Source organism: Lagopus leucura, unplaced genomic scaffold, assembly GCF_019238085.1.
Source record: "Lagopus leucura isolate 7727_CA_CO unplaced genomic scaffold, USGS_WTPT01 Super-Scaffold_100009, whole genome shotgun sequence".
Taxonomy (NCBI): Eukaryota; Metazoa; Chordata; class Aves; order Galliformes; family Phasianidae; genus Lagopus; species Lagopus leucura.
This window is the reverse complement of record NW_024962266.1, coordinates 23956503-23983258: the sequence shown is the minus strand read 5'-3', so window position 1 is coordinate 23983258 and position 26756 is coordinate 23956503. Positions and strand designations below refer to the sequence as shown.

The following is a 26756-nucleotide window of genomic DNA, read 5'->3' as shown; positions in this document are numbered from 1 at the left end:
AGCAAACAGTAGTAGCACTGATGGGAACATAAATTAAAGGGATAGAGCAAGTAAAGATCTGAGCTGGCAAACTCTTGCCTAAGGACATCGTATATGTAATGAGATCAAGGAATGCAGGCAGCAGAAACTCACCATTTCTTATTTCTTTATCAGATATGTGACATTCTCCTAGTTAAGAGCAGAAGTTATTATACGGAATGGTGCAGGAGGATGTACGAGAGAGAAAAAGGGAGGTCTGAATTCATGTTGCATGTAATAAGGAATGGTTTAATAGGCAGGTTTAATAAGCAGCAGTCCTAGAAATAGATATATATATTCTTAATGGAAGTGGAATATAAAATGAAATCCATGAATGTTGGTTTGAAATGCAATATCAGTTCATGCAGTCCTTCTTATTTTGAAGTGCATGTCGTTCAGGGAGATGTATCCAAACTTGACAGTTATATTTTTAATGGGCATTTTCCACGATCCTGGGCATTTTATGTGCTGCTGCTGTGTATGCTGATCTGTAATACTGGTCAGCATGTAATGGTCCTCGTTTGCTATTAAGTTGCACAAAAGCATAATTCTGCAATTGTTGGTATTGCTGACAGTATTGCTCACCCCCAAATGCACAACCCTCTCCTAGCTTCACATTCACCCCAAAGGAAATTATTTCCACATTATTCATCTTTGATCTATGTCTCGTGCATGTCTGACTGAGTTTGGTTACATTACTGTGCTTTTCTGGAAAGCGACTTAATAGACTGTTCCTGCCCTTGGAGAATTCATTTATCTTGAAGAAGAGTGGACTGTCTTACTCAGGCTATCATGTACACTGGGCCACTGAACTTCAAATGGGGGGAGGGGGGAAAGAAAGCGAAAAAAGCCACCACAAACAAACTAGGTCAAATCATCCAGGCACAGCCAGATACCACGTTTTAGAACCTGGGGCAGAAACAGAAAGGATTTTTTTTTTCCCCCCCCAACATCAAGAGCATATCTTCTTGTTTATATTGTGCTATGATGGTGGGGAATTGTATGTGCAGTAGAATAAATAAAGACTATTCTGTTGGAGGAATTTGTTACAGGCTCAATCGAGGCATTGAGTGAGATAAGGTTAGTGTCAGATGTACAAGTGTTCATTTCTACAGCACTCCCGTTGCACTAACTGGCTATTGCCAGCACAAAATCCAGCTTCCGTGCTCTGGTTACTGGGCCCCCACAAGTGTGGTGGGCCCTTGGGAGCATTACAGCAGCTGAGGTTTCCATGCATCTGTAAACAAATATAGCATAAGGTGCAGAAGGTGGGAATGCTTCTGGAGCTACAGGACCCTCCTGGTGGCAGGACATAGAAAAGACAGTCTGGTTTTCCGGAGGCTCAGACTGAGTTTGTGGGACTAATGGCAAAAACTTTGATTTGTCAAAGTGAAGAAATCAATGGGGACAGAATAAAATAAAATCGCCCCATATCATCTTTCCATGAAGTCACAGGATAATTTAAGACAGAAGGGATCTCTGGGGCTCAATCTAGTCCAGGCCCCTGCTGCAAACAGGTCACTGTTCTTGCATTTGGCCACCTATGTTAATGAAAAAAATCCTTGGATGTCACCTGCATTTTCTCCGTTGCAGCGTGCATCACCATGCACATCTGAGAAAAATCTGCCTTTGTTTCTGTAGTCCCTTCCTATTTCAGCGTTGAAGGCAGCAATAAAATCTTCCTTTCGCCTCCTCTTCTGATGGCTGAACAGAGTTCTCTCAGCCTCTTCTTGTGTGCAGTCTATTGTTGTTTTGCCAGGAAATTGGAAATAGCACAATTCTGTAAATGGAATCGATTTTTTTCATCATTCACTAACCTCTGTCAAAGCCTCATCACATCCAAAATGTAATATAAAAAATATCTTACGTCTTTTGTATGCTGGTTACCTTCCAGGCCTACTTATGAAGGGTTTCAGACTCTTCATTCTGTTCAATGAATATATTAGCAATACTCTGGAGATGGATGAGACTTGTCAAGGCCGGTTAGAAGACCAGTAGTTCCCTACAGATTGTATCTTCTGGTGTAGTAAAGATTTTTAGAAGCCTTTTTTTATCCTAAGTATGTGTAACTCTTCAAATGCTCGTAAACATTTCTACTTCACTCATCTTATCTCAGCCAATGTATACTTTCTTCACGAGTGTCCCTGGTTCCTTTATCACTGTAGCTTATCTGAATGAGTTCAAGTGGGTTCTTGTTGAGCAACTCCAAACTGACCTCAATATCCCAAAGGACACAAAATGGTAGGTACTAACACAAGAAATCTTCGACAAGATGAGAAACCTAATCTAGCTTTTCTTGCATCCTGTCCCTTTTATTGAAGCATGAAATTATCCTTTTACATCAAAGCAAATTCAGCAAACTCAAAGCCTAGCTGTTTATCCTTAGCAGCAGGAAAACTTTATCTGTGGCTGTTGGGCAGTGAATTACATCTCCTTTTTGATGATTTCCATGGCTTTGGTGATCTCAGCTTTTTACTTACTTAGAGATGTAAATTAATTTAGTGTATGCAGTGATTGTGCTTCAATTCTACCAGTGCTAAGAACTTTGAAGTAATACCCTTTAAAGAAAACCTATTTTTCCTTCAATGGAAGGTAGTTAGAGCTTGAGTTTCAAAAGTGACCTTTTCAGAGGTTCTAGGCCAGTAGGAAAACCAATAGAAGTTATCTGTTGGATCTTTTCAGATGTTTTTGCTGCTCTTTTATTAAGCAATGTAATCTTGCAAGAAAGTCACTTTGCAAGATTTGGCATTTGCAGTGTCCATATGCCTCAGGTCATAGAATCATAGAATGGCTTGGGTTGGAAGGGACCCCAAGGATCATCAAGCTCCAATCCCCTGCCACGTGCAGGGTGACCAACCTCCATATCTAGTACTAGACCAGGCTGCCCAGGACCCCATCCAGCCTGTCCTTGAACACCTGCAGGAATGCTCCAGGTCAGCTCTGAGCTTTCATTAGTTGACTGTTGCAAATATTTAAATGTTGGCATTTAAATATTTTTCCTATTGGTCTAATGTGTTCATGCAGTTTGTAAACAGGAACAGTCATAAGAGGGCTTGCTGCTGCCTTTTATGGCTGCTATTAATCTTGCAGTTACTTCAGTGAGAGAGAAGCAGCAGGAAAGCGAAGGTTGAGCATATGAAGGCCTTGTGTGTGTAGTTATTTGGAAGCCCATCAATACTGAACTAGTAAAAACCGAAGAGGCTTTCAAAAATACTCAAGCAGCTTCTCACAGCCTAATGATTTTCTTTTTTTCCATTCTCTTCCTGCTTGTGTTCTGAAATTCAGATTAGAACCACAATTACTGTGGCTGATGTGAAAAGAAAATAATTTCTGGGAATCAAAAGCAAGTCATAATTTGAAAACTGAAATATGTTGCCAACTAAATGAGGCAGCATTGCACTGTATCTGTGCAGAAAGCAAATCTCTTGCCCTTTCTTGAATGGATGAATTACGGTGTGAGGAAAATATTTTAAGAAGTGAAAATGAAATGGCACTGTTCAACATTTTCCACGTTTAAATATTTTGTGTTTTAATGGGTTTCTTGTAGGTTGAAGCCGTGATTCCTAATTGCACCTTTTACTTAATAGATCCTTTTCCCGTGTTCGTCTCCTTGCGCAGTTGTGGGATCATGTTTCCATTCAGGACAAGCTCCCACTGAACTCGTTTGCAGTTTTAACGAGGGTCTCGTGATACTCGGTCCTGCTTCCTTGAGGATTAGGATCATGATTAAGACTGGTTTAATATGCAACCTCTGCATGCTTTGGTAGATAATTTATGTAACTTAAACCTTGCCCTGGAGGCTTTTAGTTCTCTGAAATGCTTTCAGTCGTACTGTGCCCAGAGCGTGGCACCTCGCTGGCAGCACTGTCTGCACTGTGAGGCTCACGTACATCTTCGCCCTGCACATCTGTGGGGTGCAGCAGGCCTCCACAGCTGCCATGGGCCTCAACCAGCTCTTTGCTTTAGTAATAGCTTCTGGCCTCTAGTGAGGACACTTTGCAGTAGCTGGATTCTGAGTGACATTTCAACTCACCCCATCTTGTATTTTAACATAATAAGCCACGTTAAGAACCTTTTGTATTAGAATGCAAGAGGCCTTAGCTCAGTAGTTTTGTTAGGCCACACATGCGTATGCGTTCCTATATGAGTGCACTAATGCCAGTTAATGAACCCTATTTCCAGCTTATACTGCCAGACTAAGCATCTTACTGTGTCACTGGAGTTCTCTAAGTGTACTATGCTATAGGACTGGAGTTACTGTGTGAAGGCTGTGAATTGTTTTGTGACAGAGGTAGTAAATAGTCATTTTTGACGTGAACGTAACCATGCTTCTCCTTGTGAGGCAAGAAGCATGTCTGCATGTTGGTCAGCCAGCGTTCTTTCCTAGTTGTACTAAAATCAAGTAAAATTATACGTATCTGTAGGAGTGCACATACACAAAATGATGATATGTAATTCGAGCATTTCAGCAGGTATGTTGGCTGTGTATAGAATGTGAACAAGAAATAGCAATTATCATACTAAATTCTGCTTGAATTTATGTTTTTGTTTCAATTCCTGCCTCTAGGCATGTTGTCAGAGTCAGACTTGGAGCTGAGCTGTGTGAACTAGCAGGGCTATGTGTAATGAAGGGAAGGTACGGATGGCAGGGGAGCACCTTTTGTTCTCAGCCACAGGTCTACACACCACTGTTTTTGTGCAACAGTCGGAGCAAATTCAATTGAAATACCATCTAAACTGTCTGTTCTGTCGTCTGAAAAGGGAAACAGGTGAGGGTTTCTTTGTATGTATATAAAAGATGAAATGTTCCTTTCTGAGAGATACGATTTTAATAGCAGCAGAGCCTTTTCAGAATTGCTTTTTATTTGCGCATGTAAATGTATTTTAGAGTGAGGATATCTTAAAAATGGTTAAGTATATGGTTGTCTGCTGAATGCTTTTTCTACTCTGAGTTCTTCGTGCTTTTTTGGCCCCTTTGAGCAGGAATTCATATGTTGGTACCTTCACCAGCTAATAGGAGTTTTCACCTTAATATGGGAAAGCAGCATCTTCCAAGCACAAGCTTGGATCCCAGTCTTGGTGAAGGAGCTGCCTCTTTGTGGCAGTGCAGATGTTAGCATAGTGCTGCAGGATGGCTTCCTTTCAGCTACTGTGCATGCTGAAGATAGCATAACATGGAGTGTGACATAAGATGCCTTCACAGTGTGAATTTTTACAAATTCCTGGATGGTATTTTTATACTCTGTGCTCTAACAGAACAGAAAGGCCATGTAATAACAGCAGACACAAGGTGCAATGTCAACGTTGCAGCATACCTGGGGAAGCTTTTCATTTGGAAGTAGATAAGGTGCAGATTTTCTGGTAGCAGGAAAAAAATGTTTTGCAATGGATTCTTGCAGTTTGCTGGAGACTTGTGCAATTTTTCTTTCTATAATTTTTATCACTCATCTTGGCAGGTTTCATTATGTTTGCTCATCTGGGGACCTTTTGTGGCTGTAGGTTCCCTATTGATAAGAAGCACTCTTGCAGCCATAATCTCTTTTACGATGGATGTGGTCTCAGTGCTGCTTGGCTCCTTTATCCTTCGTATAATTTAGTCCCCCTAGTGTTCTGTGGGGCTTTTCCCTCCCTGTTTTGATTAGAATTGGAGTAATCTCTGTCAACCAGAGAAAGAAAATGAGCCTGGGCAGAGGCATAATGAAAGAGCAGCTGCTGATGCAGAGGCTCAGGGAGCCCTGCGGGTTTATGCTGGACTCTCAGCCACAGTTGAGAGACTTCTGAAGAGCCTGTGTTTTCATCACCGTTTGTAACCAGTGGCTCTCGATGGAGCCCAGCATGCAGTCTGAGAGCATTCCTTCCTCCTCAAACTCCAGGTACAAAATTATTTCAGGATTAGCCTGAGATAGAAAGGGAAGCACCCAGTGTGCCCACGTGCACTTTGCACATAAGTTCTCCTGTCTCATGAGTACTCTGGAGTGTCTGGAGAAGGACTGCTGCCTCCTCTGCACCACAGCCTCTGCAGTACTGGTTCAAACATGGCCAACCTAGCCTGGCATCAACTGCAGAGCACCTACACTGCTGAGAAAGTGAAGATTTGAGGAAGGGGTGGTGGCTGTTCAGTAGCCTGATGCGTGAGATAACTCCAGCTGGGGCTTCCTCCTGATGTCTCTGACTTCTTTTACCCTCTGTTTAATGATGCTTCAGCTTTTCAGAGCAGGAACTGAAAAGAAGCTCTGTCAGATACCTTTGAGTGCAACTAATGATGTTTCACTTTTACGAGTATTTGATCACTGGCTTATCTGGAAACTGCATACTAATCAGACAAGTTGCTTCAGCTGGAGATGATTAGTAGGAAATCAAGATTAAATACTCTAGGTAACATTTTCTAATCTTCTAGATTTATCAGCGTACACCAAGATTTCATACAGGTTATGTAAAAATACTGACCTTATAATAATAGATTTAATTAAATTAATTTGTGAGGAAAGATTAAAGTGAGCCTTGGGAGAAGCAATTCAAATCTTTCAGCCAACCAGATGGAGCATTTTCTTTTCTCACAAAGGAGAACCACGTCCAAGTTTCTAGTAGGGCTTTTGATTGTTTTAATCAATGATTTCTTCCCAGAGAACACAGTGTGGTTGTTGGTTGAGATTTTTGGTGTGCTGTGTTGGCTGGTTTTTCTTTTTTTGCATAATTAAAGTTTCATTTTGTTTCTGTAATTACTTACCTGATTATCTGATGGGAAACTCACCGAAACAATTCCTGATCTATTATTTGCAACCTAGACAGCGAACTAAAATGCCTTGAAGGGATTAAAGAAATATTGTCAGCTTTAAAGTCACATTTTAAATTCTTTGAGCCCCTTCTGAATTGGAATTGTCTGATACCACCCAAACACTTTGCAAACAGTGATTATTTCAGCACCAAGATGTGTGTGAGATACTTTAGAAAGCAAATTAAACATAGGTCCATTAACAGCGCTCAGCATTTCCCTTGTAATTAAGTAATTGCATTTGCAGCTGAGTTACTGAAGCCAGTGGGGCTCTGCCTAGACCCCCACAGCTACTTTCTAGCAGAGCTTACACTGCTGCAGTTACGTGTGTGTTTTAGAATGAATTTATATTAGAGCAGAAACAAGCGAGAGGGTTAACAAAACTCAGAGCAGAAGGAGTAGAACATTGATGACAGACTTCATTCTATAGTGAAAGGGTCTTCATCTGAGGCCAGGAATAGCTTGATTGTTACACTTATAAATGCACATAGATTAATGATTCTGTTACCAAGATTATTATAGAATTGGCAAAAGAAGCCTTTGAGAAGATGCTTAATCAAGAGATAGAAGAGGGCACCAGTGCAGAGAGCAGAACAAGCAGCAGCAGAGGTAGAGGGGTTGTGGGAGAAATGTGATGTGTGCTAGTGGCAGAGCACAGCTGTTCAAAGCTGCTCATGTTGGTGCCACTGCATCTTTCAAGGTGGTTGCATTAAGTCTGTTGGTTATATTGTTCTTTGATAGACACCAGTTAATAGCAGGGCTATGAATTGTGGTTGAATTTTACCAGGGGATTAAAATCTCTTAACTTTGATATTCTTCTTGGTGTAATTTCTTGGCAGGCTTTTTATTAACTCAGCAAGATTTGACAACATGGAAACACTTAAAATTTAACGTTGTTCTTTCACAGTCCCTTACTTAGATTTTCTTCATATCTCTTTAGTGAGGTGTCTTGTTAATTTACCTCTTTCTAAGAAGTGAAGGTAAGGAGTGAAGTTCAGACTTTTGGAAGAGCCTGAGCCAATACTTTTGGAAAGGATAACCACCTTTTAAATCTACCTTTTCCAGATGCTAAGCAGTTTCTTCTAAACTGACCATCCTAAATTGTTGGTTTCTGGGAAGCAATTTCTCTTGCAGACTTTATTTCTGTAGTGCTGGTGGGAAGGGTGGCATCTGGCCATGGCCATGCTTTAATATTGCATGCACATGCATCAGTATTTTAGTGAGGGCAGTGAGGTGCACAGCCTCTGCCAAGGGTTGAGCTCAAGCAACTTCTTCAAACCCATCAGTGTGAGAGAAGGAAAGAAAAAAAATGTTTGGAATCTGTGCAGCCTTCAGTCACAGCTGATCCTTTCCATATGTGCTCTCAGATTTTGCATCTAATCCGTGTTGTTGATGGACTTTGTTGTCCTGAAATGTAAAGGTCATCACTGCTACTTCCAGTTGCTGTTGGTCTGGGAGTGTGGGTATTTGGGCTGTCTGCACGTTGTGGTCCCAGTCCTGGTTGCAGTCCTTTGGCCAGCGCCTGTCAAACTGTTCCTTGTTGATTTTCCTGAGCTGGTAATCTTGTTTGTGGCATTTTCAAGAGAAATGTTTGGGCAATATTATGTCAGCATTGTGAGCAAAATTTTGATTGTTCTTTTTCCTTCCTTTCGTTATGCTGATGTAAACAATAAACCTTTTGAAATGCATAATTATCCCTACAAAGGATACTTGCAATGATAAGTGGAATAAATAGCAGATCAAGACTGTTCTGCTGGTCTCAGTACTGGCAGCCTGAGGTCTGTACTCGGATCTGAGTCCTGATGTGCAGGATTTCATTTGATCTAACAGTGACCACTCTGTTCTGTCATTGCATACCAACCTGTACACACATGCCTGAGTTCTGCATGACCATTTTCTTCCACTGGCTAGTGAGCAAGGAGCTTCCAAGTATGAGACTGTCTTTTCTTTGCAAGATGGGAGCCTGTTACATTCTCATTACGTGGTGTAATTGTCTTTGTTTTTAAAGTCTGGCTTCAGGAGACAGCATTTAGACAGCCTTTAGTAACATAAATCAAAGAATTTTTCTCTTTACAAATATTATAAGAAATTATGAGCCGTTGTTTGTGGTGATTTCTAAATACCAGGGAGATGACCACTATGAAAACGTTTCAAAGGGAAATAGCTTGGAGATATAGGTTATGTTTAGCAAAGGCCAATTTAAGCTAAATAATCTTTAAAAAAAATCCCGGCTATACGTAATGAATGGAGTAGAGATCTCTAAAATTGGGTGCAATAATTGAAATTTTAGAAAACTGAATTAACATGCCTGTGAATTTCAGATTTGTGAGATAAGCTCTTTCTTTTTCGTAGCCTAGGAACAATTCTGCATGTTCTTCCCCTTCACTTGGATGTTTCATTTCTCTCCCATGTTCCTGGCTTGGAAGAAGTGTTTTCTTCCAAAAAGTGTAAAACAGCTTCCAGTGGAAGCTGTTGTGTAACATATGTCCCAGAAGGAGTGAATACATCCCTGCCTGCTCATCAAATATTTTGAGAACTAGGGCTGATGTTTCAGGCTTTCAAGACACATTTTCTCTCCTGCTGAGCCATAGAAAAGAATTTGATAGCTCAACCCCGCACATTTGCAGGCTTTCTCCTTACTGTACTTATTTATCCACTTTCCCACAGATCCTTACGTGTCAAAATAGACTCGATGGAGACACTGGAGAGGTCTGAGACAGGGAGAAAAAGGGAGAAGGGGAGCATGCAGCTCTTGTGTAGCCATGTGATGTATGCTTTATGGTTACCATGGATGACATGTGCCAACACACACGAAGAAAAGATCCACAAATCTATCTCTTGAAAATCTGGAGCTCCTGCATGGGGCATCGTTTTTATGTGCCATTGGATAAAACCATTATGACCCGGACAGTAATGATGAGGTTAGGCAAAGCAAGTCGGGTTGTTTTGTTGATTTAATGTCACCAAGAGTGCATTATATCTACATCTTAAATATTCTCACAAAATTTACTTGCAATTTTTCTGTATATTTTGGTTCATCAAGTGCTGAATCTGGATGCTGGGGTGATGCATAGGCTCTTCTTTTGTGTGCTCTCCCAGTGTTACCTTCATTGACGTAACTGATGTCAGGAGGCTGATGTCAGCAGCGTGTTGGAACATTGGTAGGAGCACACTTCTGTAGGGTTGTTGGTGTTATTTCCAGCAGTAACAAATAGGTGTTTCATTCTGCTGCTCACGTGGCTGCTTTTGGAGTGTTCTTTTTCCCCAGCAGAATGAAGAATTCTGCCCATTCTCAGACATTTCCAACAATTCCAGTTGCATTTTGGGGTGCGTGTAAGGAATTGTTTCCTGTACATTTTGAAGGATGTACTGATTCAGCTCAGCCTGGGATCATCAGAAGAGCATGTTGCTGCAGGCTTAGGCTGTAATTGTGATACAGATGAGAATATCTGCCAGGCTGTCCCTTTCCTCTTGTAAAAGCTGATTAGCAGACCGGCATCTGTTTTCTTTGGGGATGTGGCACAGATGCCCATACTGTGAAGGAGCTGACTCACTGCGGTGCAGCTGACCTTTCTTCAAGGCATAGGATGATTAATGGCGAGTGCTTGCCAGTCATCCCATGCCCCTGGTGGTACCAGGCAGGGATGATAGCTTCTTGTTTTTCTGGTTGTTAGTGTGATGCCGAGCAGGTGCTTCGGGTCTTCCAGCAGAGCTCTTGGACTGTTAAATTCTCTCCCCTTGAGATCCATTTGTCTTCTTTCCTGCAGGTGGAAAAACCTCCATAAAGACAACTGTGTCTTGTTGTTAGAGAAGGTTTTGGAAAGGTTAGGAATGGCGAGTGCAGCAAGCTGTTTAAAGTTCTGACATCAGGCTGCCTCAAGTCGTAGGTGCCTGGAAAGGAAATTATACCTGACCTGCATAGGAAATGAGGTGTACTGTCAACTTAAAAGTCATAAAAATTGCTTGGTTTAGACCAAACGCAACCTGCATACAGATGACAGAGCCTTGTCTCAGAGATCCATTCTATCACTTTCAAATACTACAAGTTAGAAAGAGAGTCTTCCTGTTAAGACCCAGCGTGTTATACTGCATTTCTATGAACTTCTGCCCCTTTGCTAGGTGGGTCAGGTTCTTGCAAATAAAGATAATTCAGTCTCAGTGGGTTAGCAAATAGCTCAGGCATGATAACACGTGTTAAACTGAACTTTAATACTTGTTAAATTAAACTCTGGTGACTCAGGTGACTGAGAGCTGGTAAAAGACAAAGGCAGCTGCTGTAAAGCAGAATGGCTATTGAACATTAGGGACGTGAGCAATCCTACAAGGGTCACATTATTGCAGAGTTGGAAAATGTCTTATTAGGGGGTATCTGATGATTTTGAAGAGAGAGTTGAGAGATGTCTTTATTGATACACACCTATCTGCTTGGAGGAGAGGTTTCATCACACAGTTGTTTCCTTAGGCTATCAAGAAACAGCATAGTTTGATCCTGTGAACAAAAGCTGAAACTAGGTAGAGATAAGGGCTAGAACAAGAGATAAGATACCGCTCTTAACAACAGCAATAAATAAACCAGTGCACTCACTTGTCCAGAAATCTTTAGCAATTGAAGTGTGTAAATCAGAATTATACCTATCTTTAAGAAATGCTGTACCTGAAATGGGGTGTTTGTGTAGAAATGCTGTGCTTTTGCTGTGCCAGCATTTGGCTGATTTTAATGGTCTGAGCTTTCAGAAGTGGGGATTTGTCTCAGCTGGTGCAGAATTCGGTGAAGCTGCATGGCTTTACATGAAAACGTTTGGCCCAAATGCTGCAGGCTGAGCTCTGCCACCAGCAGTCAGTCCATCTAGGAATTACTCGTGCAATCCAGATCACTGCAAAGGAATTTTCAGGGCAAAAACAGCCTTGTTAATTTAAGGGAAAACAGTTCATGGGTGAAGGAGAGCTGCTCTCCTTTTTTTTTTTTTTTTTTTTTTTTTTTTCCCCAATCTCACCATTCATTGATCTGCAGAGGCAGTCAAAAAGTGCTGTGACAGGACCTGCAGACAGCCAGAGCTCATATAGGACACTGCTTTGATGTTTCCTTGTAGCTAGCATCTAAAACTGTCCAAAACAACTGTACGAGATTAGCTTTAATTAATCTAAAATCTGGTGTCAGTTTCTCCCTCCCTGCTGCATGCTGCAGCCCTGCTGCTTGCAGAGCACTCGCTCCCTGCCAGCCCAGCACTGCACTCTGAATATTGCAGACAAGCAGGGCTGGTGCCCTTTATCAATGCCATTATGGGTATCAATAAAGCCTTTTTCTGTTCTGTGAGCCTTGGAGGTAACGTCTTTACTCAACAAACAGGAATAAGAAACAAGAAAAACTCCAAGAGGGAGTTTGAATTTCGGGTGGTCCTATGTGTTGAGCACAGAATTGGACCTTAAGTCATCCTTATGTGCCCCTTCCAACTCAGGATATTCAGTGTCAGGTGGATGAAAGACAGAACTGGTGAGATTTTGCACAGTGCGTTATCTCGCTGCCTGCTAGGCAGGTTGATGGCAGAGTTCTCACGAACTTAATTATTCTTCATCAAGCAGGAGTTATCTAATACATAATGATACTTCTGTGCATCTCTGATCTGCAAGAAATATCCTCTGAGATAGGAAGGCACTGTGCTGCAGATAGGAGGGCGTTTCCTTCTGCTGATGGGCTTTGCAGCTGGGCCCAGCTTGAAGCAGGTGCTCTGCCTTCAGGATTGGGGCTGCTGCAAAGGTAGCAATCTCAGGGCAGATCCCTTGTCTGAACAAACCGACTCGTTTCCTTCTGATCAAAAGTTCTTAGTGAGAGGTGCAGCTTGGATTCTTTAAAGCTTCTTATGATAGGCTATATTTAGAAATGGGAAGAATATATTATTAATTATAAAGATGCTGTAATGCTGTGAGGATGTTTAATCCATGCCCTTAATGAATGAAAGACTTACTGTACTGAAGGAAGGTTATGCAATTAACAGCATATTCATTAGGAATTCATCAGATTCCAAACTATCCTTATCTTTAGGATAATAGTAGAATACCAGATGACTTCCTTGTTATTGCTTAAGTGATAAGAATAGGAGGCAAGAACTTCCACAGGAAGGTGAACATAATACAGTTTGCATATACACAGTATTACATACATGGTTACATCTCAGTTTACAGGCTTAGTGCTCTCTGGCTGTGCTGGTGTCAGTCAGTGGGATGTGCTGGGAAGAACTGGACATGGCAGTTGGTGCCACATAGCTCTTGTTGCTGGATGGGTGCAAGCAGTGCACAGCCACTTAGGTTCATCCCAGCACATCTGGGGATGCTCCCTGTGGTCTCTGTAGTACTTTCAAATCCATACTAGCCCTGTACAATGGATAAAATGGAGCCACTTTGCAGAGGCGTTTTTTCTCACTTTCGTGATTTTTAGGCATACCTTCAGACCTTTCAGTATGATTTTTTTTTCCCTGTCTTCAGTTTACAACTGACATCTAGTAGCTGGTTTTTGTTGTTTGATACAGACTGATGGACTATTTTTTATGCTGTGCCTAATTTAGAATTGAGGATTAATTTGGCTCAGAAGTGAAGTAGGCAAGAGCTTCACTGTGCCTGAATGTGTCTGAAAGGAGCCTTCTTCTGGAATTTCCTTCTGGATTTGTTGTAATGGGATTGGAACTCTTTGATTTGCATATTATGGGAATTCTAGAAATGAGTGTATGGAAAGATAAATAAACTAGCAGCTCTCATTGGCTGCTCAGCCTTTAGCCTGTTGGGCTTCTTAGCTCCTGGTGCTGTGTTCAGCCACTTTGCTAAGAACTGGGGTGGTGACCAAGGGGACGTGGCTGGTGGACTTACTGCTATGCTTTTTAGAAACTGACTTCCAACAGGTCAGGGTCACGGTGCCACAGAGTGAAGCAAGGTTACAAAACTCCGTATCAATAAACTCCGTATCAAAAATGGTCATATAGTATTTTATTTGGTTAAAAAAAAAAAAAAAAAAGTAAATGCAGCTCCCATATGCACCCAAAGCCTACAAATAAAGAAAGAAGCTTTACTGTATTGCTACAGATTGAGAGAATATAGTTCCTACTTGTGTTTCTGTAGAGATCAGCCCTTTTCACAGTCCTTGCTAATTCAGGTCATGAGGGATAGGCTTCATAAATCAGAGCTTCAGAGTTGGGTCTGTTGTGCTCATGGGATGCCTGGATAATGGGGATTAGGCTGTGCTGCTTACACACAGAGCTGACACCGCCAGGCTGGTACCTGAATAGATGACAGAAGACTTCTAATAAGTCACATGTTGGCGGAGGAAGGCTAAGGCAGTTTTTCCCAGCTGCACACCTCTGCTCCTCAAGGCCATCGTGGGCTCAGAGAGCTGCATTCAGCAGCTCAATGCATCAATTTGTCAGCTGTGGGGCTGCGTGAGAAAGTTTGAAAGTTGTTCAAGAATCTATTTGCTCACGAGGCTTTGGAATCACTGAACTAAGGCACCGGGCAGGTTTGCCTCTAAAAAATGGCATTTCTCAGGGTTAATTAGCCAACTTCCATTCTTGGCTAGCTTGTGCTGCCTTAACCTCCTGACTCTCATTTCTTCCTTGACACTCTTCTTTCTTCCCTTAGCATGTCTGTTTGAACTTCACTGATTCCCAGCTATGTTGCTACCAGTCTGTGTGCTGGGTCAGCTGTTACCTTTGAGTATTTTATTCTCCTAAGAGCTTCCTGGATCAGAATTGCCTTGACAGCATCATGCATCACTAATTATGGGGGAACACAGTGGACGGTGATAAATTTTAAAGGCTTCTTGTAGCCAGGCTCAGGTTTATCTCGTAGGTATGCTTGAATAGATTAGAAAACAAATCACAAGTGTGCCAGGATAGCTGAGAGCTTTGGTAAGTAAACCCTTTGTGACCTGTGCAGATGACTGAAGTCCCAGGGCATGAAACTTGATGATTTGTTACTATAAAACCTGATGCCATCTGTCTTTTCAGCTCACCATAGATCGTCTGCACAAAGGCATGGTACGTGCTATCTGTTCTAGACATCCTAAACCTTTGGTCCATTTAGGCTATTCTGTTCTACTTCAGTTGTACCGAGGAGGTTTAGGTTACACGTAAGGAAGAGCTTTTTCTCTCAGAGTGGTCAGGCACTGGAATGGCTGCCCAGGGAGGTGGTGCACTTGCTGTCCCTGGCAGCGTTCAAGAGGTGTCTGGATGAGGAGCTACGAGATACGGTTTAGTGCTTGTGGAGCAGTGGTGATGGGAGAATGGTTGGACTGGATGATCTTGCAGGTCGTTTCCAACCTTGCAATTCTATGATTCTAAGGAATTGCACGATCATTTCGTTGCCGGCTCCTAATAGAAATTTGGTGGGTTTTTTTTTCACAAGCACATGAGAATGAGCTTAGTAAGATCTGTACTATGCAGTGCAGTGGGTTTAATCTCCATAAGTCCTTTTCCATTCATCCAGGAACTTCTGAGCATAAGTCACCATCATATAAATCTTACCTTACAGTGTTACTTTTTATTAGGTTTATCAACTGTTATGGCTATTTAAGATTCCTTGGCTTTTGAAGTTATGTTTTTGTAGTAGCCTCTCCTAATTTGTCTTCTGAGTTTCTTGCAGCAGTTTATGTTTGAAGTCTCAAGGTAATGGCCTTAAGTTAATTTTATCTGTCTTTGTAGAAAGAATAGGTTCTCACTATTACTTAGTCTTTGCGTGCTCACCAAAAAGTTATTACATGTATTCCAAAATGTGGACTTGGGTGGCAAGCAGCTCAAGTTCCTCAGTCCTGGGAAGTGGTGTTGCAGCTTGCCCTAATTCTGACCTGCAGCCATCCTGTGCTAACGGGTGGCTGTCAACAAAGACATCAGTTGTGGTGGGGATTTTGTTGCACTCCAGTTCTCTTGAGTGCTGCAGTCTTTAATTCATGAAAGCCACTGATCATGCTTTTCATTTTGGCCTGGGCTGGTTTCAACTGGAATCCCCAAGTCACCTTCGTTTTCTCAGTGCCCTCAAGCTTTTGCCTGCTGCAGATATCATCAAGTGAAATCCTGGTACAGGTTGCCGTTGCGCTAACTTGAGTAGGAGCTGCAAACTTACACCAAGCTGGTCATCCCAGCAGGGTGACTCTCTGCCTCACTCAGTGTAACAGAAGTGGAAGATCACTGCTGAATCTTAACCTTTTGTGGAAGCAGTTCTTTAATATTGCCTTTAGCATGGTCTGTGTTTGCATATTGCTCATATCACCTTCAAACACAGGCACTCAGCAAAACTATGGGTCCAGCAGAGTTCCAGTGAGGTCATGGTGTGCTCTGTGCACCAGTGCCAAAGCAATTCCTGAGATACACCCGTCACAGATACTGCTGCCCCTATGCTTGTCCTTCCCAGTACAAAAAGGATCTTGTTTGATACAGTTTGGTTTGGGCTCGGCTTAACACAGGGAGGGAATAAAGGAGGTCAGCTAAATAAAACACGTTTACATAACAGTCTGAGCAGAAAATCTGATGTGTCTTGTAGGGTTAAGTGAAGTAAACTAAGGCAACACAACTTGTCCTGAACTGGAGAGAACGTGTGGGTGAGTGGCACAGAAGGCACTGTTACATGTTGAGATGGGAGAAAAGGCAAGGGAAAATACCATCACAGACCAAACTTGCACACCTTCAGCTGTCGTAATAATTGAATTCACAAGATGGGTTCTGAAATGTTGCTATGCATCCCAAAAAATTCAGTGGGGATGTATCAGATGCTAATCAGTAGTGACTGTAGATTGTAGTATACTTTCATATGTATATAATATGCAATACATATGCCAGCCTGTGACTGAGATGGTTTTTTGAACTGTAAATCTCCAGGAATTGGGAACTCTGAGTCTTGAATTTCCTAAAGCAATCTCTGCCCTTTGGATCCCTTCCTGTCTGAACAGTGCTTGTTTAACAGTTGTGCTTGTCTTGGATGGAAACACGTAGGGAAAGTATGGATTTATATTTTGTTCATGGTATGTCTCTGAGATAGGACTGCCAGCTATGACAAAAGGAGACCTAAGGTTGGTATTTGAGGAAGAGATCCTTGCTAAAAACCAAACCTTCCTTTAACAAAGAACAACTAAACCATTGTTGGGGAAGCAGTGTTACGGTCTGTACTAAGTGTAGCAGTAAAGGTTTTGAGGAACAATTAAATGGCATGTCCAAATGAATTAAACACTTTTAGTATAGTAGTTTCTCTGTGTTTTTTTCTGGCCTTTTCTTTTCTTAAGAACCTTGGATAAATGCAGGGGGCAGTCTGGAGAGGATGGGAAGCTATTTCAGAACAGACTGAGAAACTGTCCAGACCTGTAAGATGATGCATTTCCACAAAGGAAGGTTCTTTTCAGCCTGTTGATGAAAAATCTTGTGGGTTTCCCACCAGTAGAAGCCACTTAATTACATTTTGTGTATGCTCTTAGGGTACCTGTTTGGTGAGAACCTGACAAACGGTCTTCTGAAAGTAAATCAATTCTGTTTTCTTGGGCTTTCTTGAATATACATGATGTCCGGAGCCTGAAAAGCACAGCAGTGGCACAAGAGGAAGCAAACAGTGGGGCGCCAGTTAGGCTCTGTAGTTCTGTGAAAGACTTTGTAGCCTCGTGTAAAGAAAAAGAAGAATGTGCCATTGGCGGTAGTGAGTAAATGGAACCTTCTTGTCTTCTTTGCTCTTGTCTCCTTATAAATAAACCATTGTTGTCCATCCTTGGCATTTGCAGTTCATTGTGATAAATTGGTGTTGATGTGTCTGACATTTCAACCGAGTTGTTTAATGGTGCTTTTCTGAAAAGGCAGGCCTTGCTATAGCTCGAGTTGGTCCAGACTATATCCAGCGTAAGCACTCGCTCTTATGTATGGTGCTAACCCTTTTCTTTCTGGGAGGGTGAGGAGGAAAGGAGAAAGTAAATATTTTGGTCACGTAAGCCCAGAAGGTCTGGTGTTCGTGTAAGCAGTGTGCAGAAACAGAAATGTACGTCTGGTTTGTAGCTGCCCATTTCATAGCACAAACACCGATGTTGAGTCCATTTGCACTGCTGCATTGTCTCTGCTTGAAAATAACCACCTTGCTGAAATGATGCCAAAGTTTTCATCAGAGCTGTGCTTTGAGTTTTATGCAGAATCTTCTGTTACCTGCTAATGCTTACAGACTGTTGGTTTCCATGCAATGATGCTTAGGTGCAGAAACCATTGAAATGCAGGGATAGGATGAACTGTGAGCAAAAGCAGCTTTTTACTACATTCCAAGTTCAAGCTTTGATTTACATTTTTAAAATACCTGTAATTATTTTGTCAGTGAGATGAATAAAATAGAGATTGTTTTCCATAAATAGGAGTCCTCTGTCTACACTTTTCCAAACCTTTCAGCTTGCCAAAAATATTGATATGTTGGATGCCCACAGTTTCTAGAAATGGCTTTGAAGTGCTTCAGGGTGCTAAGAAGATGGAGAAATCCTGTGGCTAAATGGTGCTGCTTTTAAGAGGGGGATTGATGCTTTGAGGCTGCAAGAGGGCCCTCCAACGCCTTCTTGTGCAAGTGGAGAGAAGGTGTAATGTTCATCCTCTCTTGCTCAGTACTTGGAAAGCAGACAGACTTTGCATTAATTTCTTTACCAGGCATGCTGTGAAAGATATTTTTAGTTCTAATCCAGAATTTAAGATTTCCTTTAGAATTTAAGTTCCTTCCTTTTCAGTAGACTTGCGGCCATATGTAGCATTATAATGATTAACAGCTGTGGAAAAACTATTCAACAATGTGTTTTGAACAGAAGAGTTGATCTGCTTAATAAACAAATCCTGACAAACTGGGTAAGGATCGGTTAGTTCGTTTTGTTTGCATGCTGCTGTACGGTTGTGTTCCTAAAGCAGGGTGGCTGAATCAGGCACGCACTGAGGGGCAGGCTGTTCTCACATGTGAAAATACTGTGATCTCTCTGAGGGGGCATGTAAGCAGGCAGACCTCAGAACTGTGGACATCACATTTCATTACAGGTCTCAGGATTGAGCCATACGAGGTGATAGTAACTTTAAGTGCCAACAGTGTTAGCAATGTCTAGAAGTATGTTAAACTTGTATTTTTTCTTTGTTTTATTCTTCTAGCCAAACAAGTGTGCCCAGCTGAAAAAATTAGCTGTGGAGACTTAAGCAACAAATGTATCCCGTCGTCCTGGAGATGTGATGGGCAGAAGGACTGTGAAAGCGGTATTGATGAGGCTGGTTGTGCTCCTGGTGAGTTAGAGAAATACTTTAATGCATGTGCAACGTCTCCCTTAGGAAAACCATAAAAGTTTTAGAGTGACTATTACAAATTGCATGTAAAGGGATGACTTTTCTGCCAACAAAATTCGCTCCGTCTATATTTGCAATGCTAAGTAGTGGATCTTAAAAAAAGGACATGAAGGAGGGATTCTACAGTTGGAGATGGCTGGAGAATATAAAGGGAACTCTGTGGAGAGCTATGCTGTATGTCTTCTGTGCTGAGGCAGAATATAATTAGTTGGTCATGATTATGAGGGCTTAATACCCAGGAGATGTGGTGGTGAGGACTTAAATAGCAAACCTTTTTCTCTTACAGCTTAGCAGCTTAGTGCCACCTTCTTCTTCCTGCAGAGCATAGCCCTGTAGGCTATGTTAGCTTCTGCTGGGATGTAATAGATAGGTCTGGACTTTGTGAATGGCCTGTTGATTTTACTGGACAGAGAGAGAATGATATACAATTTACTGTAACAGTTTTAAATTCAGTCCCTCAATGGCCATTGCCTTTCATTAGGCCTTTTTCTCCTGAATGAAAGAGCTCTTTAACACTGTATTCCGTCTGTGAAAACTCCTACACTGTGTAATCAAGTCATTTCTCAAACTGTCTTTTTGATAGACTAAACATATTTAGTTCTGTGTGCTTCTTGTTGTCAAGTATTTTTCTTCTGAATGAATGCTTGACTCATTTTTGTGGCTCCCTTTGATATCTCAGCTCATTTTCCAACTTTGTTTTCATACAGACCACCAGAACTTTGTGAATATCAGTCTATCCATTACTGTGCAGAAGTAAAATCTCATTCCTGTACTGCTCTTAGTTATGTATTGTTATTACTTGTCATTATTTACTTCCTTGTATAAATAGTCCTAGGCTATTAAGAAAGTATCTCTTGCTCTGTGTGACGGCCATCACCCTATAGTTATTCACTCCTGTCACTTTCTGTCATTTTGTGTGATTCAGATTACTGGTGAGAGGCTTGAATGAGTACATACAAACACACGTTGATGTTTCTTCATCTGAAAACTGAATTTTGAGCTGTGATTCCTGTCCAGTTCACAATCCACATCGTTTTTCCATTGAAGTTGTATAACAGCGTATGAAGCTTCAACATAAATCACTAATTCAGTGCAATACAGATTAGACATAAAGTTTTCCAAAGCATCTCTGTTCTGTTTTGCCCATGACTCTGTAGTCCAGTGGTAACGGATACAGGTTACTGTGTATATGATGAGTTCTCTTGTTCTGACCACACGCGGGAGACTCCACTTGCAAGGAAAAGGCATAGGCTGCCTCACGTTGCCTCCTAATTCATGTGAAATTAAGTGCCTGTGCATGGACCATTCCTAATTCATTAATTATGATGTGATAAATTGGTAATGTGCCCTAATCCTTTGTCCTTTAAGGTAATTATGTTTTGGCAGTTTTCAAAAGCAGTGATCTGTATGAAGCCCTAAATGTTCTCTCTACAGCATGTGCTTTTTTGTTGTTGAACTGCTTTAGAGAAAAGCTCAGGAGAGAAATGTAACTGCAAGCAAAGTAAGATTTTTCTCCCTCAGTAGGAGTTAATGAAGTTATAACAATTCTACACTGGTGGATACCTCTACTAATTTAATGCTGCTGCTCACGCTAGTAGGAGTTGTTGCGTGGAGTCTATTATTTATTAAAAAAAAAAACCCTTCATTTGAAACTGCTTGCTTTGAAGTTCTTCTTTTCAAGGCTCTGAGGTGGCCCCCAAAATGAATTTAAATATGTTCTAGATGCCACATAATTTCAGCATAATTTTGCTATTAACAGATGTAGAAAAAGCTGAGTGTTTGCCTTCTGGATGTTTCGGTGTTTCTAGCCTTGCTCATCTTCTACAGTTGTAGTGCATATGTAGGATTGTACAGTGGAAATTTAATCCAAGGACAAACTACCATCTTCTGATGGCTGTTGGGTAACTCATGTGAGGTGAATTTCACTTTCACTTAGTTCCTTATCATTGACCCAATGTAGGCTGCCACCTCAGTGGGTGCAAGGTGGAAATCACTGCTGAGTCTGAATGTGGCTATCCTCTGGCCAGGGGACGGGGCAGGAAGGCACTGATGGGCAGACTTTGAGCTTCCTGGGTGGGTGCAGGCATCAGAGGCTTTCAATACTGATATCTGGTGACTCAGCCTCTTTCAGAGGCATTAGATTTAGTCTGAGAAGGAAACAGGTGGCACTTCTGAATGGCTGTCCTAGGTGTGTTTTCAATGAGGATGCTAGTCAAATTAAGGGTTTTTTTGTCATGGATAACAACAGACATGTTAGTTGTTTAAACTCTGAGAGCTTATAGAGGATTGATTGCTATCCTCCCTTTTGTCCAAATCTGATGAAACCTCACTAAGCCTATCTGATATTCTGTTAACATTCCCTTTTCTATTCAGAATCCTTCTATATCCGTTTTCTCTTATCTCAGTAGCACACATCGTCCTGATTCAGAAAAAGGAAAATGGCTGATCCTAGGTTCAGACCTCTTTTTCTGTTTTCTTTTTACCTCTGCATTCGCTGCTTTATTCTCATTTTTGATGAGGTTTTATTGCTGGCTGTCACTTGCCAACCCTGTGGAGCAGAGCACCATGTTGTAGCTAGTGCTGCACCTCTGACAGAGCTGACAAAGCTCCTGTCCTTAAAGTCCTAAAAGTCCTTAAAGAACGCATTTTTCTAGATGAATGTTTAGAAGGGAGTTTATTTGTGCTTACACTAATTGCCATGTTGAGAGCTTGCATGTGCAATAAACAAATGGAAGATGACTTGAAGATAGTGCTTGTGAAGGCACCCAGATGAAAAACCCTAAGCTCTTCCTAAATCAATGTCAGTAAAACCATTGCTTTGAGCTAATGTAAGACTCTAGGCATATTTTAACTGCAGATGCTCCCATTTCTTTATAGCAATAACTGTCTCTTGGTATTATAATCCTTCAAAAGAATTTTTGCTAAATGTGGAGTTTTTGAACATTTTTCTAATTCATAAATGTAGCACTGTTGTACTGCCTCGCAAAGGTAGGAGCAGGGACTGGTTGTGATGAGGCTGTGCAAGCACCTATTCCTGTCTCAAAATGTTCATGGTCTGAGCTTAGGGAGGAGTTTGTGCAAGAGGAAACCAAGGGTTATGGTAGTAGCATCATCCAAAAACTCGAGCAAGAATACTCAGGTTCTTCTTCCTATGTCTGCCTCTGGCATCCAGCAACCTGCTTTTCTGATACTGCTCTGGGTTGGGTAATTCTTGATGGATTTTTTTTCTTTCATGAATTTGCTGATCAGAAATTTTGGTTTTTTGGTTGTTTTTTTTTTGTGTGTGTTCTGTTTTTTGTCGTTCATCCATAAACAAGAATTAAAAATTGTAAGGTTTTCATCCTGTGGAAAAACTTCCACTGAGGAAGTACTGGAAGCTGTAAATTATTTAATCTGCCTTGCATAAAGCAACAGTGATTAGGGATCCAGATTTGTGTCTGCACAGGTTGTAATTGCACCAGGGATTAATTGTGGGTATTAATCCTTGCATGTAGGTAGGTGAATGCCCATCTGCCTGAGTCATTTACTTCCAGCAGTTTGAGCAGTAGGCTTTAAGTCTGCTGCTGACTTTCAGTGCACAAACAATTTTTGGAAATGCAGATATCTGCCTTTTTGAAAATAAAATACATGAAAAGGATGTAACTTTTTGGTTCTTTGGAGCAGAGGCGATCTGTGTCTTTACAGTAAGTCCTGAGTCTGGTTTGCTTCTCTAAAACAGGCAGCAAGGAGTTAAGAATGTAGGAGCAGTTTTGAATTTACTAGCCTGATTTCTGTGGTCGAGGTTTTATGCTCCTGATGTACCTCGTCTTTATCAAAATCATTTGGATAAGCCTAGGAACACATTAACTGAGACTAAAAAGAGAAATTAAATGTGAGAGTCCACATGTAGAGAGAGCATCACAACTCTGGATCGTTCTGGTTAATAACTACTACAGAACTTGTTAAATCTCTGCTAAGAGAGGCACTGACTGGTGTTTTGTCACCTGCCTAGGAATGCAGGGAGCATCTCAGCATAGATTTAGAAAGGAAGAACTGCCATCCTCTCACAGCTGTGATGGATGCTGCATCTCTTTAATGAACGTATCTGATGTGTAGGGTGGTCAGCAGTGAGAGCCATGTGCAGGCCCCATCTCCTCTCAGCCTGTTACTGGTTCTCACCTGGACCAGTTTTTGCACCCCATATGGAAATTGTGCCTTGCAAATAAGGGACTGGAACTGTACAATTTCCCCTCTTTTGTCGCAGATACAGCGTAATGATGTGTTGATGCACTAATAAACTGTTTTCCCATACAGTGATTTATTTATAAATATATATACAGTGAGTTATTTATATGCTGTAAGTATAGCACAGAGAGCAATGCATGGGCACTTATGCAGGTAAGGATAGTGATCTCACAGTGATCTCCTGTCATTGTCCCAGAGAGCCAGGAATTCCTGCAAGAATGTCTCTGGCAGATACGGCCTTGTTATTGAGGTTATCTTCTGCTGTAAGAGAAGGGAGCTGTATTTGTGTTACACGAGACAGAAAAATCTTAAATATGTTCTTTTGCATGTTTTGCCTTTTTCTCCTTTCTGTGTGTTTTATCTTTACTCTTCTCACACACAAAGCTTCATGTTCCCAAAAGAGTATCTGCAGACATGCACGGCATTTTGTGAAATCTGTAAATTCTGTTTGTAGGGTACTGAGTTGTTTGCCCTTGGATGATGTTCTTTTGAACCTGAGCATGTTTCAGTGGCTCACAGGTCCCACATCTGTGTATCTAATAGTTGTGTACTTGTATCTCTCACCTGCTTTTGCTGTGCACCTTTGTGAGATGAGCTTGCTGGTTCCCACAGGATGCTGATCCCAGCTCTTTACAGCTTTATGTAAACACACCTTTAATTTACTAAGCTTTAAGTTAGGAATCTTTATATGTGTGTGCATGTCTTCCCAATGCAGTATTGGCATATGCTGCTCTTTCAAATGAATAAGGAAAAGGAGCAGAGCTGCGTTCAGTGGCAGCAGCAGAGACTGAGTTCTCTCTTAACTTTCATATGTTAGTCCCCATTCCTATCAACTTTTTAATACTTCAGATTTCCTACTCAGTGGAAGACTGATTTTTTTTTTTCACTTGTCTGATAGTCCATAGAGAGAATTTGAACTCTGATCTTTCAGCTTTTAGTTGTCTACTATATATCTCAGAATTAGTTCTGGATTTTCAGTCCCAAGGGATGATGTGCTCAATAAAAACTGAGCAGACTAGGTAATACTTTTCAAATTAATGGGGGAAGCAACAGTAAGCACAGTCCTGCCTGCTGTAAGCCCCAGGTCCTTGCTCACAGCTCCAGGTTCCCATGGTGTCCATAATTTCTAAGATCCTCAGGCAAAGCTTCCAGGCACATGTGTGACTCTCAGTACAAAGCAGTGAGTGGTCCTTTCCTTGGAGCATCTGACTGCAGAAAAAATCAGTCAGCTCTTTCCAAGGCTGCTCAGCAGCCCTGACATCACTTGAGAGCCATTGGCAGAAAGCAGAACCAAGCTGGTCTGATCCCTCTAGCAAATCCACCTGGTGATGAGCCAGTTGGAGGGAGGAAATAACAAAGTTGATTTAAAGCCATCTTCCTCTGCATTGTTCCTGCCCCTACATTTACATGAATTAGAAAATCTCACCTTTTTGTTGACAGTGAAATCATTCCATCATGTAGGGATGAGGATCATTGTGTCATCTTGTCATTTTCTCCTGGATGCAGTAAAGGTGCCTGTGTTTTGCATCTAAGAGTCTCTTCCAGTGCCATCTATGGGCATTTGGCCGTACCAGTTCTGCTCATGCCAGCTCTCTGCAGATCCTGCTGAGAGCTTTTTCCTTTGGCAGTGATACAGTGCTGACTTGGTCTTCCTTTGCAGCCTGATTAATACACGCTTTCCTCAAAATTAGGAATTCTGTTTGTTGTCTTCATTAACAGGCTAGGTGCAGAGTAATGTCACGTTCCTCAGTGAGTTCAGAGGGAAATCAAACGCAGAGGATTGGGTTTTGCCACGCAATCTCCCTGAGAAACTGAATCTTAATGGTGTTAAAGTTCATCCAATTGCATTTGTGCTTATCGAAAGAATATTTGTCTAATATTTATGATTATTTCAGCATGTGGTGAAAAGAAATACGGCTGGCCTAAAATTACTGTCATTTGTATAGCAGGTAGATGTAACTTAAGTACGTTTGACCTGGTGGAGGAATTCAGCAATCATTTCTGAGAATAGGAAGGAAATTATTATAGATTTAATAAATGAAAGTCCATCATAAATAAGATAAGGTAGCACAGCAATGATATCTTCTGGGCTTTACATGATGTTTAATTACTGGACAGCTGGAGGGATTAATGCTTATGCATCATGCCCTGGCTCTCAGAAATTAAACATGTACAGCTGCCACTTTATCACTGCTTAAAGTATTAGAGCTCCTTCAAAAGCAGTAGTAATTGGAGAAAAATCCCCGTTGCTACATAGGAAAAATCTCATCCCATAATCATATTTATCCTTAGTTCCTTCAAAACAAAATAGCAAGAAAAACAAGCTTGGCAGTTAGCTTTAATTGCATTCCTACAGAAACATGAAGGTACTCTCATTGTTAATGCATTGGGTGCTTGCTGTAATTAAATGGAAAATACTGCATCAGCTTGAGGTTAGGGGGAAGGCAGTCACTGCAGATGTCAGGAGTTAAACCTGAAAGCCGTGGCCTGAGCTCTGCCAAGGCTCTGTCTGCAGAAGGGTTTCCTTTCCCCAGTGCTCTCTGTGAAGTTCAGGTATAAGGAATTACAGACCCGTTCTGCAGAAGGGTTCCCTAGTGTGGAGCAGTGCCTTCTCGCCTCGGCAGGTGCTGTGGTGCAGCTTTGCAGGCTGCCTGTGCACATCTGCACAGTGCTGATCCCTCGGTTTCAGCTGAACTGTCTGTACCAGTATGTTGAGTAACTGATCCTTCAGTACATGCAGGAATGGAGCACGGCCTAAAAAGAAGGCAGTTCCAAATGTGGTACTCCTACAATGTTTTCCTGGCAGGGTGCACCAGGAAAAAAGAGTGGATGCGAAGAGAACGCGCTGCAAGTGCTCTCACACACCCATTCCTGCAGACCCTAAATGATAATTTTGTACAGGGTTGTGGAAGAGTGGCCTGAAATAACTGTTTTAATTTAAACCTTTTTGCTTTATTGAAACCAAAGCATAGTGTTTCTGGAGTGCGTGCTACGCATGCATACACAAAAAAGCTGCTTTCCCATCTTGTGTGTCACACTATCAAAGGAGCAGAGTTTGACTTGATGTTTGTCTTCTGGGCAGTCTGTCAACGTTTAGAGCTCTTGGAGTTGAAATAGCCAAGAAATTGCATTTTATTGCGAATACACTTGTATTTCACGTCCCTGAAGTGCTTTTTTCATAAGAACACAGCAATAATTCTGAGTTTATCCATCTGAAAGGACAGAATCTGTTTAGATATGTTAATGGCACTGACAATTAAAGATTTCCAACGATCGTGTTATGGTGGCAGATCCGTGGGTAGAAGTTCCATCCTTCAGTGGACGTGGGTACATATGCATTACACTAATTAAACAGAGCTTAACAGTTGCTCTTCCTGAGCATATGATTTTAATCATATGAATCAGAATGAGCTAGCTTGAACTCAGTGCAGTCC

General features: G+C 41.5%; 1 protein-coding gene across 1 annotated transcript in view; it reads left to right on the top strand.

The window, feature by feature from the left end:
- LRP8 (LDL receptor related protein 8) overlaps positions 1 to 26756 on the top strand; it is a 150604-nt gene that overhangs the window by 94446 nt on the left and 29402 nt on the right. Inside the window, exon 4 of the mRNA XM_042873653.1 lies at positions 18910 to 19038. Within this exon, the coding sequence (XP_042729587.1) occupies positions 18910 to 19038 (129 nt within the window). The remainder of the gene's footprint in view (positions 1 to 18909; positions 19039 to 26756) is intronic.